Source organism: Chiloscyllium plagiosum, unplaced genomic scaffold, assembly GCF_037043375.1.
Source record: "Chiloscyllium plagiosum isolate Xiang-an unplaced genomic scaffold, Cpla_swu_hap1 HiC_scaffold_39, whole genome shotgun sequence".
In the NCBI taxonomy this organism is placed as follows: Eukaryota; Metazoa; Chordata; class Chondrichthyes; order Orectolobiformes; family Hemiscylliidae; genus Chiloscyllium; species Chiloscyllium plagiosum.
This window is the reverse complement of record NW_028270177.1, coordinates 1,533,175-1,551,943: the sequence shown is the minus strand read 5'-3', so window position 1 is coordinate 1,551,943 and position 18,769 is coordinate 1,533,175. Positions and strand designations below refer to the sequence as shown.

The 18,769-nt window shown below is 39.8% G+C and overlaps 1 protein-coding gene across 1 annotated transcript in view; it reads right to left on the bottom strand.

Moving 5' to 3' along the window:
* Positions 1 to 18,769, bottom strand: part of pde8a (phosphodiesterase 8A) — a 138,992-nt gene that overhangs the window by 73,615 nt on the left and 46,608 nt on the right. The window contains 3 exon segments of the mRNA XM_087981200.1: positions 2,066 to 2,125; positions 3,295 to 3,485; positions 7,247 to 7,303. Coding sequence (XP_087837326.1) covers positions 2,066 to 2,125; positions 3,295 to 3,485; positions 7,247 to 7,303 — 308 coding nt within the window.

The following is an 18,769-nucleotide window of genomic DNA, read 5'->3' as shown; positions in this document are numbered from 1 at the left end:
GCTTTTACACCCAACAAACTCCTTTTTTCTATGGCTAATTACTTCTTTTAGTGGACAAATACTTGTTAAAAGTAGTGTAAACAGCTTTCACATTACTTGCTCACTTTACTGTTGTATTATATCTTCTCTATCTTTATCCATATCTTGGTAATTCTTTGCCCATTTTTTAAACATCCTCCAACCCTCAGACCTACAACTCCCAACTGGCAACATTGCACTCATGCTCTGATAACGTAATACCATCAGTAAATTCTCTAGCCACAGGCGAACTCCTTTTCCAGTTAAGTTTTTATTCCTCAAGGAAATGCATACACGTTGAGAATTTACCAAATGCCTCAGCCAACCTGTCTCACATATTCATCAACAGGCTTTATTTAAATTAAAGACCCTAGTTTGGATATAAGCATGAGTTCTCAAATTTGACCATATTAGGACCACCATGTCCTTTACTTCAAAAGAATACTATCTGCAGAATTACTTAATTCTAGATAAAATAGCCAAACCCCAGTTTACTTTCTGACATGGTTATGAAAACTTTTTATTTTTAACACTGATTGGAATACTTAAAGTTTGAAGGAGTCTGGTAAAATTATTTCATATCAAATTTTGTGGAAATGACTGGGTGATTTCTTTAAAAGAAGTCACTGAAACCTCATTATGGATGCTGGAGATTTTTGTTTAAACAAGGCTTCCTGGAAAGAGAATGGCAGGTGGTAACTACCTACTTTGCTGTAGACTCTGCTGAGGCTGGTCTGGAACAGTGACTGGCTTGGAGGTATTCTTGATTTATCTGGTTCAGTTGCTAAGATCAAGCTATCTAGCTGATCTCTCTTTCTGAAAACAAAACCCTTAATATCAGTTCAGAATGAAACCTTTGGATATTTTGAGAGAATGCTTGAAAGAAAACCTTAAGATGGTATTGCCTGAGCAACCTGTGTCTACATGACTTCATACAAATATCATGATTTGACCAAACATGCCAAAACATCAGATTAATGGATTTGAGCAACATTCTACACTTTATCTTCTGACCTTCAAGTATAACACTGGTCAGATTTTTTCTCCCTTTTCAGAAAACAAATCTTTGCACAGAAATCCGAACATTTTTAACTTTTCTCCTGAAGTGTGCACATATTTGCATATGACTGGCAGATATTTAGAAGGATAAGCATTTATTCTTCTGTATCACTGACTGTGTATATGCTAACCAATTGCATCATTATTTAATAAGTTTTGTTTTGATAACCGACTTAATTATGTTTAAGAAATCTGATTAAATCTGATCAGATTTAAGAAATCTGGCTGTTCAAACCTGGTAGAGATAAGGTATTTAGTTGTCAGGTATTTAGATTTAAATCATATTGGTAACTGGAAGGACGATTATTTTTATTTCAGGTTGTGACCTGTGGAGCAGTCTCTGTCAGAACTGCACATTATTCTACAAATGAGATCTGAATATGTTCCATGAACTCACTTTGAAAGTTACTTGTGTCAGTTTGGTCTGTCAAGCTTGCATGAAGATTAAAATTGTCCAGAAGTATTACATTACCTTCTATTACATGTTCCTTTAATTTTCTAGTTCACACTCTGTCCAACAATGTCATTACTGATAGTGATCTGTACACTAAGGATTGATAGTGATATTCAAATTCAAAAGGGGTTTGATAACTAGAGTCAGGAGAAACTAGTTTTCAATAGGAAAGAGCTACTAACCAGAGGCTTTAGATTAATGTAATCAATAAATGTACTGCATGAAATGAAGAAAAAGCATGTTAGAATATTTTGGAATGCGTGAGCGAGTGATGGAAGTATTTTCCATCTTAAATTTCAAAGAAGAATTGAGTAAACAAAAAAATTGCAGGGCTTTGAGAAAAAGAATGTAACTAAACCTGTTCAAAGAGACAGCAATTGAATAATGGGTTAAACGGTCATCTCCAAATTGTACTGTTCCAACCTTACGGAGCATTAAGACTTTATACCATCGCCTTAGCTACAAAGTCTGAACCAGTTACTTTAATGAAGGATGCCTTTCTTTCAGCTGTTTTTCAAAAATTAAAGTACTTACGGTCGTTTTGCAACAGCAACAATGACAGCATTTTCCGCTGATTTTATTGCTCTGATGGATCTACAAGCAATGAACACAATTACTTTACCATCATAAACAACAGAAACAGTGTATAAATGAACAGAATCATGGTCCACTGATCAATAGAATAGTACTATTACTTAATTCTAGGGAAACTTGATCAATGCACAAAAAGCCAGAAAGATTTTCATATCAAGCACACCAACCTCGCCTTTCAAGACTCATCTCTCTCTCTCTCAGACTTACATGAATATGTACACATACACACACAAAGATCAGCTACATCAGTTAAAAAGGTTATGAAAAGGTGAACCAGCATTACACATCTGGTGAAAAGTGAGTGTTTTCCTGTATTCCAGCAGATAAAAGTTTCAGTTTTGGGAAACATTTCATTCTAACAACAGAGTAAAATGTACTAAGAATCATTACAGGCTTTAAGAAATACCAAAGTGAATTTAAATTTTAAAATTTAAAACAGAAGTACTTTCAAGCAATAACATTCTGGTATCTGGAACTCAACAATTTATTCAGAATCAGAACCAAACGCATGGTGGATGTGTGGCTGCAGAATGATTCCAAAGAAAGTGCGGCGTTCACAGATGATGTTCAATACCATGAATATGGTCTTCAAGTATTTGTCATGTACTGGCGACAGTCACAGCCCATCATTCATCTCATTAAACAGAGACAAATATTCGAGAAACATGTTCCATTTCTCTCTGAAAAGGGGGAGATTAATTACTGCATAGAGATTTAAAGTCAGTTCATCAAGTGTACATGGTCTTCTCTCATTTCAGTTCCCAGAGGACTGATGTACATATCCAACGTTTGTTAGCTTTCTCTTCACCTGTTGCATTATTCAAATGAAGAGATTTCTCAAAGAGATGAAATTATTTCTCTAGCTGCTTGTTGATACATATAACATCTAACACAAAAACTCGAGGAAGCTACTCAGCAGGAAATCAAATACAAGTCAAAAACTGAAAACACTGGAAGTACTCTCAGCAGGTGGAGAGAGAAACAGTTAACATTTCAGTTTGATTACCATTCATTAGTGTTAAATTTGCAGCATTTTTATTGCCATTTTAGATTTCCATCATCCACATTATTTTGCTTTAGTAGGTGAAACAGAATCTGATAGCTGGCATCACCATCATGTAACTTACTGGGCACAGTGATGAATCAATTGAAACAGTGCAGCAACTCACCGACATAGTGCCTCTGCATCAAAGTATGTGGAATGTCTATGATCTATGATGATGATCTCATGATTCTTGTCTAAGAAACATTCCAGTGCAGCCTCTGGCGTCTGTGCCACATTGCACTTGTACCCCGCCCTGTCACATGCCCACCAGAATCCAGTACTCTGGCTATCTTCCTTGGCAAACACTAGAAGTACCTGGAGAAGAGAAAAGCATTCATAATAAAGTACTTTGGTTGATCTTGGAGAGAAGAGTAGATTTGTTGCAAGTATTTAAACATTAAATTTATTTTCTGTGTTTTTATTTTAAAAGTGTCACAAGTTTACACTGAATTATCAAATTCAGACCCACAAAACAATTGAGGCTTTAAAAGTTTCACATTTTTCTGGCAACTCAGAATAACGTTTGCTCAGGTCTTCCAGCAGCCAGATCCAGTGAAGGAGTTAATGTACTGTTCCCATTCACTGTGTTCTGCTTTCTTCATCAAGTTCAAAACAACTCTGAGAACAGCAGAATGGGATGGCGTCAGAGCTTTAAGTCTGTTTTGCAACATGCAGGGATACCTTCCAGCAATTGTACAAAGCACCAATTCTCACTTTTACATTATTACTTTAAAGTTTGTTGCAAGTGTCGCCTGGTTGTATGTAAATGCTAGTCTCACTTAAATCTCCACATTTAAAGCCTGATCAACAAAGCCAAAAATCTCTAGCTCACGCCAGATAAATCAGATGAATAGAAGACCATTATCAGGAACATAACTTGGCTGAGTTTCAAAACTTTCACATGTGGTTTGAGTTCAAGTTGAGCAATTCATCTTTTACCGAAAATACAACTACAACCTGACCGAAATGTTGAAGTAACCTGGCCATGTGAACGCAAATTGTCATCCCAAAAAGGTGATCTGATCTTAAATACCTGTACAAAGGCCGTATATAACCAGATCCTGCAAAACTAAACTAAGCCATAACACTCCTGTTCAGATCAAATTCCATGTGACCCACAGGTAAATAACCCACTACCCTTCTATTTAGTCAAGACAACAGCAAATATTTTATGTAAAATGAGTTCAACTTCTAAAACTGAACTGCTAAGTACCAGCCTGATGTAGCAGCTTTCAGTTGTTAAATATTTTAAGAAGCTGAGACAGTTAAAATCAATTGCTGAATGACTGGGACATTTAAGCCTGCAGTTCTGCATTTAACACTATTCACAACGTTGAACAAGTGATAACCATACATTCAGCAGGAAGAAATGTATGGTCCAGATCATTCAATCTATAGCAGCGACAGTTGAGTTACTACATCAGACATTAAAGTGAAGTACACCTGAATCAATTCTTTTCTTTTTCCCCCCATTGGTAATAGATAGCAGTCATATTATTGCAATATTTGCAAAATCACAGGACCCAAGAATCTGAAGTCCTGGTCATGTACCCATGTTGAACTTCAGGTAGAATGTTGGAATCCCTCATTGGAGCTGAAACAAGACAGCACCAAACTTCACAGAATTGGAGGGAGCCAATTTTTAACACAACCGCCATCTACTCAAAACAAAGCTTTAATGCAGGAAGACAGACCCTCTGCACATTACTGAGCCATGCTGGGAGGTGGAGGGTTGTTGGAGGTTGCATCGCAGGGGTGGGGGTGCCTTGGAGATCCAGGCCATTCCTTAACTCAATGTCCCCAGCCAGACGTTATGAACTCTTTCTTATAGCAGTGACCTTGGATGGCACACATAGCTTCAAGGATATCAACATTAGTTGGTAAGAGAGAATACTATCAGATACCCTGCACTTTAATAAGAGCCAATTGCAGAGGGGTGACAGGCAACCACACCCACACTTCCATTCTGATCTCACAGAAACCTGCTGTACCCTAACACTGTAACCCATATTGGGTTGAACACCCAATTTCTTGGCATTCATTACTAGTTTCCCTGTTCCTAATATTTGCATGGTTTTGGTTTCCACATGCAAGCAGGATATACTTGCCTGCGATATAATGTAAAAAAAGGTTTATTAGACTTATCACCAGGATGAGAGCGCTGTCTAATGAGAAGAGATTGACGTAGAATAAGGCTATACTCTTGACAGCTCAGGAGAATGAGGTGGTCTCAATGAAGCACGAAAGATGACAAAAGTAAATACTGGGAGATCATTCAATTTCCCCCTGCTGGAGAATCTGAAACTCTTTTCCCAAGTCTCAAAAATGAATAGTCAACCATTTCTTATTCTGCTGAAAAATTTCTTTGCTCAGATTTTGTTTTTTGGAAATTAGTTTCCCCTGAAGTGTATGGATCCTCAAGTCAAAACCAATAGTGTTTTGGATTCTCAGGGAATCAAAGTATATTTGTGTCACAGAGACAGTGATTATATTAGCAAAATAATGGAACCTGACTCCCATAAACATTCAATATCATTACTGTTGCTGAATTCCCACTTGCAACACCCCAAGTGTTAGCAGTGACCAGAAACTGAACTGGTTCTAAATCTACCTGCTCAGAAAAGTTATGACAAACCTCTGCAATATATGGGACTTGAACCCAGGTCACCTGGCTCTGAGGCAGGTTACTCCCAATGAACTAGCCATTTGAAATGTTGGCTTCAAGAACAGGTCAGATGTTGGGATCCTGCATCAAGTAACTTACACTGCATCTTCCAAAGCTAGTCCATCATCTACAAGGCACAAGTCAGGAGTGTGATGGAATATTCTCCACTTGCTTGGATAAGTACAGCTCCAACAGCATGCAAGAAGCTCACCAGTCAGCACATGAAACATTCATTTCCTCCACCACCAGCACATAACTGCTACAGTGTCCCATATACAAGGTGACCAGCAGTTGTTTGCGAAGTCTCTTTCAGCAGCACCTTCCAAACATACACTCACTTGGAGAGGACTGTGCAGGAAATAGTATTCATTCCAAGGCCCACTTCTCCCTGACTTTAAAGTATCATCTGCTTTCTCACTGGACCATTTTTTAAATTGGAAACTCCCCATTTTTGCAAAGGTAATCAGGGAAAGCAATTAATTCTGGCCTTGCAGTCACATCACACTAATATTATAAAAAGGTAAACCCTAAACCTATTGTGGTTATAAAGCAGAGTTGAGATAAATGGTAATCCTGATGAGAATGAAGGGTCGGCTCAAGGGTCCATTTCACGTACTACAGTTTCTTCTTGGCATTTAAGATGTTGGAATCTATTGTATTTTTACATTTTATAATACATAAAAATGTGACCAACTTTTAGCTGCATCTCACTTTTGCTACTCTTAAGAAGCCATTCTTTATGTCTTATTTGTATCCTTCTGAGCTTAGGTAAACGGAGCTGAACTTCCTCAAAGATAATCATTCATGGATCTCACAGGCACAATACCCAGGGTGAGCTCCAGAACTATCAAAGTTCAGTGGGATGTCTCGATATCTGGACACAAATATCTGAAAATAAGTTGTGCAGAAAACAGCAAGATGTACTGTCCCCAACACAAGCATCCTGCTTTCCAATCCCTGCATTTTCAAACGGAAGCTCAACTCAATCGCAATAAACTTACTGAGCCTCCACATTAAAGTCAAAAATAAAGTCCCTTTTGTCCAGGTGATTTTAATGCAGGAGGAAACAATCCACTCAATCTCAAATAAAATAAACTTTACACTTTTTAACCTCAAAACTGATTTTAGTTGGAACGCATTGATTACAACAATCAACATATACTATCTTTGTATAAAAGACTAGAAGAAATTATGGACTGCTAATTACGGATACTATACAATAATCATTTATATCTAACCAATCTGGATTATTAAATTCTTTAAATATAAACTTGCAGTCAGCATTAGTGCACTTGCTAATGTTATTCTGCAAATTCTTTCCATAATATTTCAGGCTAATTTGTTCTAAACAAAGCTCAGGGATTGAGCCAGATCGCAACTTCAGAAGCATATTCCACTGCACTCTTCACACCTGAATGGGATCCTGGTGGATCTTCATTGGTCCAAACTGAACCTCAGTCACTGCTCCCTGCAGAGAAAAGAAAACAAATTAAAATTACAAACATATTCAGTTTATATAAAGTTGGACATTTGCAACAGAGGTGTAGCAGTTGTGATGAGATCAGCCAGGTAGACCTCAGCATAAAAGAGTTATTTGATTGGGGCTGTTAATCTGGTCCAATCAGGGATCCCTGGTAACAGATAAAAACAGAAGTGTTCACTGTGTCTCACACCTGCACAGAAAAAAAATTAAAAAAATAAACAGAAGTGTCTTTGCCACTGGGCAGTGGGGATCCCCAGTGGAGGGAGTCCTCCCCCTTTCTCTCAGGGATCTGGGGTGGAGGGTGCTGCACGGAGCAGTCCCCTGCAACCGCAGATTGCGGTGGGTCACGGACTCCCAGCCCAACCGCTTGTTCTGTGGCGCTGTGGAGTCCGTGGACCACGTGTATATTGGGTGGGGGTGTTTGCACTCCCTTTTTGATTTTCTTAAAAAGTTCCTCCTCTGCTTTTGGTTGCACTTCAGTCCCACGCTCCTGATCTTCGGGAACCCGGTACGGGAGGAGGGAGGGCAGGTCTGAAGACCTCCTCGTGGGTCTGCTCCTGGCCATAAACAAGTCCAGGCAGCGGGCCGTGGAAGGGGTCGTTAAAGCCGACTGCCTGCCCCTCTTCCGCGGTTAGGAGGAGGAAGCTGGAGAAATCTGGATTCATCCCTTGCATGCAGATGAGTGTAGATTTCTCCAGCTTCATTTCCCCGACCCCCACCTTATCTCAGTCCCAATCCTCGGACTCAGCACCGCCTTCTTGACCTGCAATCTTCTTCCTGACCTCTCCGCCCTCCACCCCCTCTCCGGCCTATCACCCTCACCTTAACCTCCTTCCACCTATTGCATTCCCAATGCCCCTCCCCCAAGTCCCTCCTCCCTACCTTTTATCTTAGCCTGCTTGGCACACCCTCCTCATTCCTGAAGAAGGGCTTATGCCTGAAACGTCGATTCTCCTGCTCCTTGAATGCTGCCTGACCTGCTGCGCTTTTCCAGCAACACATTTTTCAGCTTTCATAGAACAAGCTTTTTTATTCAAAGTCTGTAAACAGATTTATTGCGATCTCTAGTGAAAGTCAGTGACCACTGAAAGCTCCTGAAGCAAAATGTTTCAGATACTGGAAATCTAAACAATGAAAAGTGCTGAAAATATCTAGCAAGTCTGGCAGCAACTGCAAAGAGAGAAAGAGTTAATATTACAGATTTATGCCCTTTCCTTCAATGAAGGGTCAGTCACAGGCCTGAAATATCAACTCTGTTGCTCCCTCCATAGATGTGAAACCTGAAGTTCCAGAAATCTAATTTGTCTATTGAGGATTACAGACTAAATTTCATCCAAATTATTAAAAAGGGCACTCTGCCTCTGTGAATTAGTCATTTTTACATAAATCAGAATTTGACTTGACCTGCAACAAACTCAGAGTACATATGAATAAATTTATCAACGCTCCTCAATAAACAGACTCAAACTTACTCAAATTGAACTAAACTCAGAATTAAGCCACACATTCCACAGAATGTAGATAGACTGTTACCATTATTCATTTCATCATGCCTGTATTACTTTGTGGAAAAGTCACAAAGTTGCTAACCTGGTTTAATTTTAATATAGAATTATAGAACCCCCACAGCATGGAAGCAGGCCATTCAGCTCTGAGTCCACACCGACCCTCCAAAGAGCATCCCACCCAGAACCACCCCTGTAACCCTGCATTTCCCATGCATTAGTCTACATATCCCAAGACACTATGGGCCAATTCATCTAATCTGCACATTTTTGGATTACGGGAGGAATCTGAAGCACCCGAAGGAAGCCCATGCAGACACGGGAGAATGTGCAAAGTCCACCCAGACAGTCACCTGAGGCTGAAGTAGAACCTGGGTCCTTGACGCGAGGGCAGCAGTGCTAACCACTGAGCCCGCATGTAACATAACACCACAACACTAACAAGGAGGTCAAAGAAGATTACAATGGGGATTATAAAGAAATCTTCTGAAGGCCTGACTGGGCAGAGGGGTTTTCTGGGTGATGTTGAGCCTCATAACAGCATTTTCGTACAAGAACTCCAGAAAACTGGCACATATGAAAGTTCAGAGAAAGATGGGAACAAGAAACAATCCATTGGAGTGGACAGCAAGGAAGAGTTCATCAGACACAAGGGCCCAGTGCGGTTTGTCAAAGATGGAGGTGATAGTCGCTCAGCTTTATATCTTAGGTGAATCAGTGTTGCATTAAATGAGGCTTAGGACAGTTTGAGTTGCTGAACATTGGGAAAGCAAATCAATACTTAATGATGGGATGCTTTAAGGTTTTAGCAGTAGAGGGGACTGGAAAGTACTGGACTTGGCCTTATTGCTGGACTACTAATTAAGAAACTTCAGTAATATCCTGGGGACCTGGGTTCAAATTTCACCATGGCAGATGGTGGGGGTTGAATTCAATAAAAATCTGGAATTAAAGAGTCGAATGATGCTCATGAAACCATTGTCGATGGTCAGGAAACCCTAATGGATTACTGATGATTTTCTTTTTAAAATGGAAAGAAACAGCCATCCTCAACTGGTCAGGCCTACGTCATTCTGAACTGAGAGTGGCATTAGATTACTAACAGTGTGGAAACAGGCCCTTCGGCCCAACAAGTGCACACCAACCCTCTGAAGAGCAACCCACCCATACTCATTCCGCTACATTTACCCCTTCACCTAACACTATGGACAATTTAGCATGGCCAACTCTCCTGACCTGCACAGCTTTGGACTGTGGGAGGAAACCGGAGCACCCAGAGGAAACCCACGCAGACACGGGGAGAATGTGCAACCTCCACTCAGACAGTTGCCTGAAGTGGGAATTGAACCCGGGTCTCTGGCGCTGTGAGGCAGCAGTGCTAACCAGTGTTCGACTCCTAACAGCCCTCTGGGGAATTAGGGCTGGGCAATAAATATCCACCTTGTGACTGAATAATTTTAAAAACTGATAATAGGTCAAAAAGGTGGAGTTAAAGGGCTAAAGAATACAGGAATTTTCACCACTGCAGCTGACCTCAGCAGGTTCCTGCTGACACATGATAGAAACAGGAGTTTGCTGAGCAGTCAGAGAGAATGGGCACAATAGCTTGCAGCTGGCACCACCAGACTATAATGGTTTAGAGATGGTGGGGAGAGGGGGCAAACTAGGCTGTGACGGTGTATGTATTTCAGACAGGGATTTTCTACATTAAATGTGCGATTAACCAACCAAAACAAATCAGTTCAAATGACATTTTTAAACATTGCCAAACAGACAGAGCATCACTCACTGACCTAGCTGCACACCAAGGATATTAACCTTTATAGTGTAAAATGCAGCACAACCCTAACCCCCACAAGATTTGCTCAGCCTGTATTTGCATTTAAATCCAAATTCCGAGATGCTAGGTGACTGGCTCAGGGCCAGCTGCAACCTCTTCATGCAAGAGGGACAGATAGTTCCACCACAACCATCAAAATAGGATGTGCAGTGTAATCATCAAGTGACTGGCCTAAATGCAGACAGAATCAGAGACTCTACTAATGCTTGGATTCAACAAATTCAAAGCTCAACACATTGACAAATCAGAGGGATTCTTTGTTTCTGATAATATTATTATTATTATTAATAATAACAACAATAACAAGAGGTAGCCATTCAGTCCCTCAAGTCTTTAGCACTACTGTAATTAGTTAAATCATGGTCAATCAGGATTTTAACTCCATTTACTTATTAGTTTTGCAACACTACATTTTTTTTTAAAAACTGATCTTCAGTCTCTTGGGTTTTAGGGGGAAGATTTGGAGCTCTTGATTTTGAGGTAAGAATGTATCCTAACATCATCTTGAATGATCTAGCACTAATGTGAGGGCTACTGCAATTTGTTCTGAACTATTCCAAGAGGCAATAGCTTTCATCAATCCATCTCAACTTGTTAATGATTACTATTACCTCAATGAGATTACACCTACATTTTAGAAGCCCAGTCTAACACAGCCTTTAAGTGTAATTTAACTCTTTCGAGCTTCATTTCTCTGGTGAATCTATGCTATTCCAAAATTAATATTCAATTCATTAGCTTTAGCGGCCATACCTGACCACATTCCAGATGAAATCTGACTACAGCTTTTAACTGAAACATAATTTCCACACTAGTTACAGGACTGCTCCTGTAGCTCTGCACTGGCTATTATGTTTTTATTCTATTTCTTGTTCTTCCTCCCTGTCACTTTGGCTTCTGTTCCTTCACTGTCACACGGTCAAAATCCTGGAATTCCCTCACTAATGGCATTGTGGATCAACCCATAGCAGGTGGACTGCAGCAATTCAAGAAAGCAGCTGACCATCACCTTCTCAAGAGCAACTAGAAACGGGCAATAAATGCTGACTAGCCAGCGACATCGCATAAATGAATAAAGAAGGTTACAGATTCAGCAAAGTCACCAAACTACATGCAAGACCCTAGAGATGCACAGAGGTTGCAACCATGTAAATAGGCTAACTATAGCAGTCACAGCATCACTTCCCTTCCACACACAATTCATCTTTCAATGAAGCCAAGATCCATGTTTCAGCCCATTCTGCTATAACTATTGCTCACAGTGCAATCACCACTAAAGTGGGGAAACTAAATGCAGATCAGCTGACGGTTTTGTCTAAAACTGTTCTTTCCACAACTGACCCAAAGATCCCCAATCACTTATTTCCACTTTTCACTGCAGCGCTGATCTTCAACATTGTTCCATGAGATGGTTGTTTAAAAGATGGGAAACAATGCATGTTAAAAAGCTTGAACACTGGCTTAGAATGTCAAATATAACTTTGGTTCCCACTTGGTCCCTATTTGGTCTCTAGTAGTTAGTGTCAAAAACAGCTGGTCTGATTCCATGCCTAGTGTGAAAAGGGAATAGAAACAGACCAGCATTTGGGATGGGCACCCCCAGTTGGAACACTAGGCAGTGCAGCAGTTTGCAACCTCATGATTTTAGTCCAAGTTTGCTGAAGCCTGCAATCTTATTCACCAATCTTTTCCTCATCTCTTTTAATCTGCCTAACCCTCTTTCTCAACTCATTTGTTCGAAAGTTCCATTTCCCGCACAAATCCAGTTTCTCTATCTCAATGATATCATTTCAGCCATTTAAACATCACGCATTTTCTATTCAAACATTTCTTTCCTTCCTAACATGTCTTTGCCCCTTTCTCTAGATTTTATTTCGAGTTGTGAAGTGTCTACTCCAAAACATCCAATTGCCTCTATAAATACTGACTGACCTGAGTTTCCAACACTTTTCTCTTCCTAAAGCAGCAATCTTCAGAGAGAAAACAGCAAACCCAGCTTGCTGAGCCCATGCCCCAAGAGAAATAAAGCACAAACAAAATCATTTACTTACTGTCCGAACTAGCTGAGCCATTAAGACAGCCTCCATTTTCCGTGTTAAATCTCACTGTTCATCAGGATTAAAACTAGCTGCGGTCAGAAGAATCAGACCAGATTCAAACTGTTAGCTCTCTTTCTCTCCACAGATGCTGCCAGATCTGCTGAGTTTCTACAGTGTTTGTTGCAGTCAGATCTTTGCTTACTTGCAGCTTTAAGCTCACATGCACCCTGCACATGGAATTTACTCCCAATCAACTAAGCAATGATAAAGTTACAGACTGCGAGAAACCTATCCGAACGTCACAGCCATTAATCAGCTTGTGCAAACACCTCACACAAAGCAATTGGGCAGCAAGCCATATTTGCATCAACTGAGCGATTAAATAAAACTCAAGAAAACCAAAGCCATGTGGAAGTATGCCTAGCTATGACCAGTGGACATCAAGTAAGCAAAATTCACACATACTGGATGCCACCAGACTGATGCCAATGCAGTAAAATATGCAACTTTCTTTTGTGTTTTTTTGGGGGGGGTAGGGGGAGGAGAAATCTCATACAGAGCAATTACAATGATCGGTTGCACCATGTGCCTCTGTAATTATCACTTCATTGCTAGGTTACGCTCACAACAACCATCATGTATCTAGTACATTTTACAACCTCAGGACATTCAAATCACAACCTATTAAGTACTTTTGAAATGTAATCATTGTTGTAATATAGAAAATACAGCATCCAATTTACAAACTGCATTGTTCCACAAACAATGATTAATTATTGACTAAATCAAATGTTTTTGTGAAGTTGATTGCGAGATAAACATTGGCCATAGTATTAGAGAACTTTTCTGCTCCTTATATTCCAGAAAAGTAGTTGATAAGAGGATGACATTGCAGTTAATCTGTGCTCCATCTGACATTTATGAAAGTGAAACACTATAAACTGGTGCATCCTAATTCAACCACAATCTGAGTGAAGCCCCAGTTACTACCCTTCCACCTGCATCCAATTAGATATCGGTCATACAATTACTACAGCCTAACTTCAAAAGAGTATTGTGGTGCAATAATAGTGTTCCACCTCAGGCTTCAAATCCCACTTCAGGGTGGGATAGCCACAGAGGTGCATTGTAACTTGCCCAGACAGGACGATTTTGTAAAAAGATGCTCAACTTCAAACAGACCAGTGAAATTGAAATTTTTTTTAAAAATGTCTATCCATTAGCTGGCTCACATTAATATTTCATCCAAAGAATAAGCTTTCCTCCTCTCTCCAGGCAGTGCTGCGTTATTAGATGTATAGGTCTCTCAGGTCACACACTGGCACAAGTATGGGATGCACACCACTTTTAATGATAGGGAGACAGCAAAAATCAACCAGAACAAGCAGAACTTCATAGGGAACCAGCGAGTATTGGGAACTGGACATACTATATGGACATACTCTTCCTCTCAACCTCTCGTCTCACCTGAGGTATCGTGACCCTCAGGTTAAACCACCACTAATCATCGTTTTCTTCTTAATGAGATGGCATCTGTTAAGTATACAGTGACTTTACCTTTTTAATCATCAAGGCCAGCAAGTTTCCTTTGGACTGAACCAAAGCTGATAGCCATCACCAAGGCTTCTACACAAAATGGATGGTCGGCCAGTTTTGGCCTCTTGCATGAGTCATGAGGTTTTGTCATTGCCTCGGCTCAAAGCTCTGGAATTCTCAATAAATCTCTCCACCTGTCTCTCCCTTTTGAAGCTACACCTGGAACCTTCACCTTTGTGCAAGCTTTTGGCTATCTGTCTCACTATCCCGTGGTTCAATTCAAATTTTGATTGACCATGCTCTTGTGAAGCAGTTACTAAGTTAATGCTATTATGTCGATACAAGTTGCTGTTAATTACTGTAAAAAAGATGCAAGCATTGTTAGCTTACTATACCCAATTTTTGATGAAACTGGGAGGGTTAAGAAACTGCCAGGCTACTGCGCAAACAGAAAACAAGCTTCAATATTACATAGTTTTCCTCAAATATACTTTCATTATATATTTTCAAAGTTTTTTGTATGTTCAACATTCAACACTGAATATACACTCAATTATTTCATTGCAGGATTAACAACTAGAACATCCCGCTGGTTTGTGAAAAGTTATTTACATCTGATTACTGAGAAGTCCAGTGCACACTGAAAATGTCAATTTTTATTCAGTATGATGCAGTTACTAATATAAAAACTGAGTCCAATCCTGGCCCCAGTGAAATGAATTCAACAGTTCATAGATTGTGTCAACCTCAGTCCTGTATGTAGCATGATAAATTATTCCCATCGAAATGATTAGATGTGCTCAAAACATAATATATGGCCAATTACGAGTAGACACAATGAAGGCAGAGTCACAAATGCAGATCATCCTAGACTTGATTGTAGGAAATGCCAACAGGGTCAATTTATTAACTATTTAGGTCAATCATGAAATCCAGTGTAGAAATCATCTGCAAGATATTCTAAATAAGGAGAACTCTGATCAATGGAGTTTATGGAGTAAATTTTGTGATAGCACTTTCAGACTCCTTATAAACCAACATATTAAAGGAATAACTACATTTACAAGATTGAAAATAACTCAACTTACAGACCAGATGGGATTTAACTGAAATATTATCACAGAACTTCTCCAAAAGGAAAGTTACTTGGACCCTTTATACCAGGCAACAGTTACAGCTTTTAACATAGGCTCCTCTGATGTATTCAATGTTTAGGGACTAGAAATCTGACTACAAGTGGGGCAGGTTAGGGAACCCAGTGAACAGCAGCCTCAGACTTTGCATCTGTCCTGACAAACCTGAGGTTCCTTCATCTTGTGAAGACTGAAGGTTGAATAAGCAAACATGTCAGGGCCACTGCATAGCAGGAGACAGGAGATGGTTCTGCAAAGGTAGTACAAGGAAGTAGGTACCAAATTAAGGAGGCGAGATCAAAGATCATAATTTCGTTATCACGATCTGAGCCACCTGCACATTGGTGTAGTGCAAATCTGTTGAGATGAAGAATGCGTGGCTCAAAACCTGATATGGGAGAAGTGGCGTCTGTGTGGTCCCAGTCGAAGTGGTGTCCTTCCTTATCTGTACGTAAGGATATTAGTGACAGTGGGTCATGCCGTTTTGTGGTTAGTTGGTGTTCATGTATCCTGGTGGCTACTTTTCTGCCTGTTTGTCCAATGTAGTGTTGTTACAGTTCTTGCATGGTATTTTGTAAATTACATTAGTTTTGTTTCTTGAGTGTATAGGGTCTTTCAAGTTCATTAACTGCTGTTTTAGTGTTTGGTGGGTTTGTGGGCTACCACGATGCCAAGGGGTCTGAGTACTACTAGATTTGGAGATGGTCACATTTGATTGGAAGATAGAAAGCAGCCCCTTTATTCAAAAATGGAGAGAGACAGCAAGTTAGTAACTACATGACTGTTAACATCTGTCACAAGAAAATGATAGAAGCTATTATCAAAGAAGCCACAGCAGGATACTTCAAAAGTAATCAGGCACAGTTGTTATGGGTTTGCGAAAGGGAAATTATACCTCAGTAATTTATTGGAATGCTTTGAGAAAGTAACACGCTGTGGATAAAGGGGAACCAGTGATGTACTATATTTAGATTTCCAAGAGACATTTGATAAAGGTATCATAGAACCATAGTAGTAGTTTGGTGCAGAAAGGTGACTATTCAGCCCATCAATAATAAACTAGCAACAGTACCTTACCTTCTGCCATCTTCCTGCTTTTTTCCCCTATACCCAATGCATATTATTTATATTCAAACAGTCAACCAATTCCTTCCTGTACGTCTCAATTGAATCTGTTTCTATCACATTTCCAGTCAGCGCATTCCATACCCTAAACTGCCCCATGTGAAAAGGTGACTGCAAAAAAAATAAATCAGTATAGGGCATAGTATATTGGCATGGACAGAAGACTGGCTGGCTACCATGCAGCAGCAAATAGGCATAAACGGGTCTTTTTCAGGTTGGCAAGGTGTAATAAGATCGTCAAGTTTGCTGATAACACAGATAGGTAGTTGTGAAGAGGAGGATTCTGGGTAATCCAAGATGGAGGAAGGGAAAACAATTGTGGCTGTAAGAGCTGCTGTATAAGCTGGTGCATTGTTTTGGAACTTTGAGGAAAAGATTATTAAAACAACAGCACTTTAAAAGGGAGGAAGACAGACAAAGGGTAGTGATTCAAACAGAGAAAGAAACCTACACTGCTGTCTCGACTCAGTAGTAACCTGCACAGCTGCTGTCTTTACTGTTTTCAAGTGCAAATCAACCTTGATTATCTGAATGAGACGGGTGGGGAGTATTTTGTTCGGATAACTGATCTGATTGTAAACAAAGGAAGCCATACTGAACATAATTACATAAAAAAGCAAGTTTACACAGTTTTTATTTCAATTGATAAGATGTGTACAAACACTGGATATTGCTTAAAAATTCATGATATTTGACAAATAAAATCACTTTTTGGCGAGAGTTTGACTGAAGTCTGAAATTTTTTGCTGACATTTTCCTGTTTTATCCCGATCCTTGACAGCAGCCGGCATATTTCTGTTTGGTGTCGTCCCACTATCCAGACTAACCAAGTTTTGTCCCTCCCTCCTCAGCGACTGCTGAGCCCTTAGAGAGAGGCGCACAAAATACAGGGGGGAACATGACAGAGAGAGGGGGAAAACTTTTTCGCTGACTTCAGTTTCCATCCTCTCAGTTTTTTTTAGTGGGGGCAATGTTTTCCTCATGTTTCCTCCTGTCATATTTTCCTCCTGTTTACTTTCATGTGTGCTAACTCAGTACGATTTGCTCTATAAGTGCACATGCTCACTTTACAGCCATTGCAACACCAGGGAATGAAATGGAAATTGAACCATGGAGGGGGAGTCATTGAAAGTGCATCGCAAGAAATAACACACACTTGTTTTCCTCGAGTTTGGAATGGGGGGAAGAATATGGAAGATTCGAGAGAGAGTTTTAACAGATGTAAAAATGCCAATAACAACACTTCACTTTTCATGGTTCACCACTTGGTTTAACCAGCGACCAGAGCTCTGAAAGACAAGGAGTCAAATAGCTTCAAAATTAGTTGAAAATAATAATCAAGGGTGGGGCAGAGGGATTGAAATTATTTCAGGCATTGAGAGAAAACAATTTCAGAAACTTGTGAAGGCGACCAAATATTTTACAGTCAACCCACTATTCACAGAGTTTGTAAAATTCTTCACAGGTGATCTGTATTATAGGTACTTGTGATCTTGTTCAGATAATCCGAAATTCAGATCATCGATGTTCAGATAACAAAGGTTGTTCTGTATCTCTGGACATCAGTTCATTCTAAGAAACAAAAACAGCGAAATTCACAGCTGACCTTGGTGAAATCTGTGTGGAACTCACAGCAGGGGAGCACTTAAGTGGCTTTTCAAAGTATGTTCATACTGCTTTTCTTTTGTAAATCTACAATAGAGAGTACAGTGGGCTTTACTTTGATTACATGTTGTTATTGAGATCCATCTTTTGAATAAACTTAAAATATAAAAACACAGGTGCTAGGCTAGCTTGGAACAGTATTTTTAGAGTAAGACTGTGCTATTTTCTGGGTCTGTAGTAGACTGATGTGCTCCTCCAGTTGAATGCTGGAGATTAGGGAGAGTTTCCATGTTACTGCAGGAAGTAGATGAGATGGGATTGAGGTTCACAAGGAGATGGTGTTATCTATTTTTACACTTTCCAGAATTGCTAAATCAGATGAGATTTATCCTAGGATTCTCTGAGAAGCTAGGAGGGAGATTGCAGAGCATTTGGCTTTGATCTTTATGTCATCATTGTCTACAGGAATAGTGCCAGAAGACTGGAGGATAGCAAATACTGTTCCCTTGTTCAAGAAGGGGAGTAGAGACAACCCTGGAAATTATAGACCTGTGTGAGCCTTTCTTTGGTTGTGGGGAAAGGGTTGCAAAAGGTTATAAAAGATAGGATTTATAATAAAGTAGAAAGGAATAAGTTGATCAGGGAAAGTCAACACGGTTTTGTGAAGA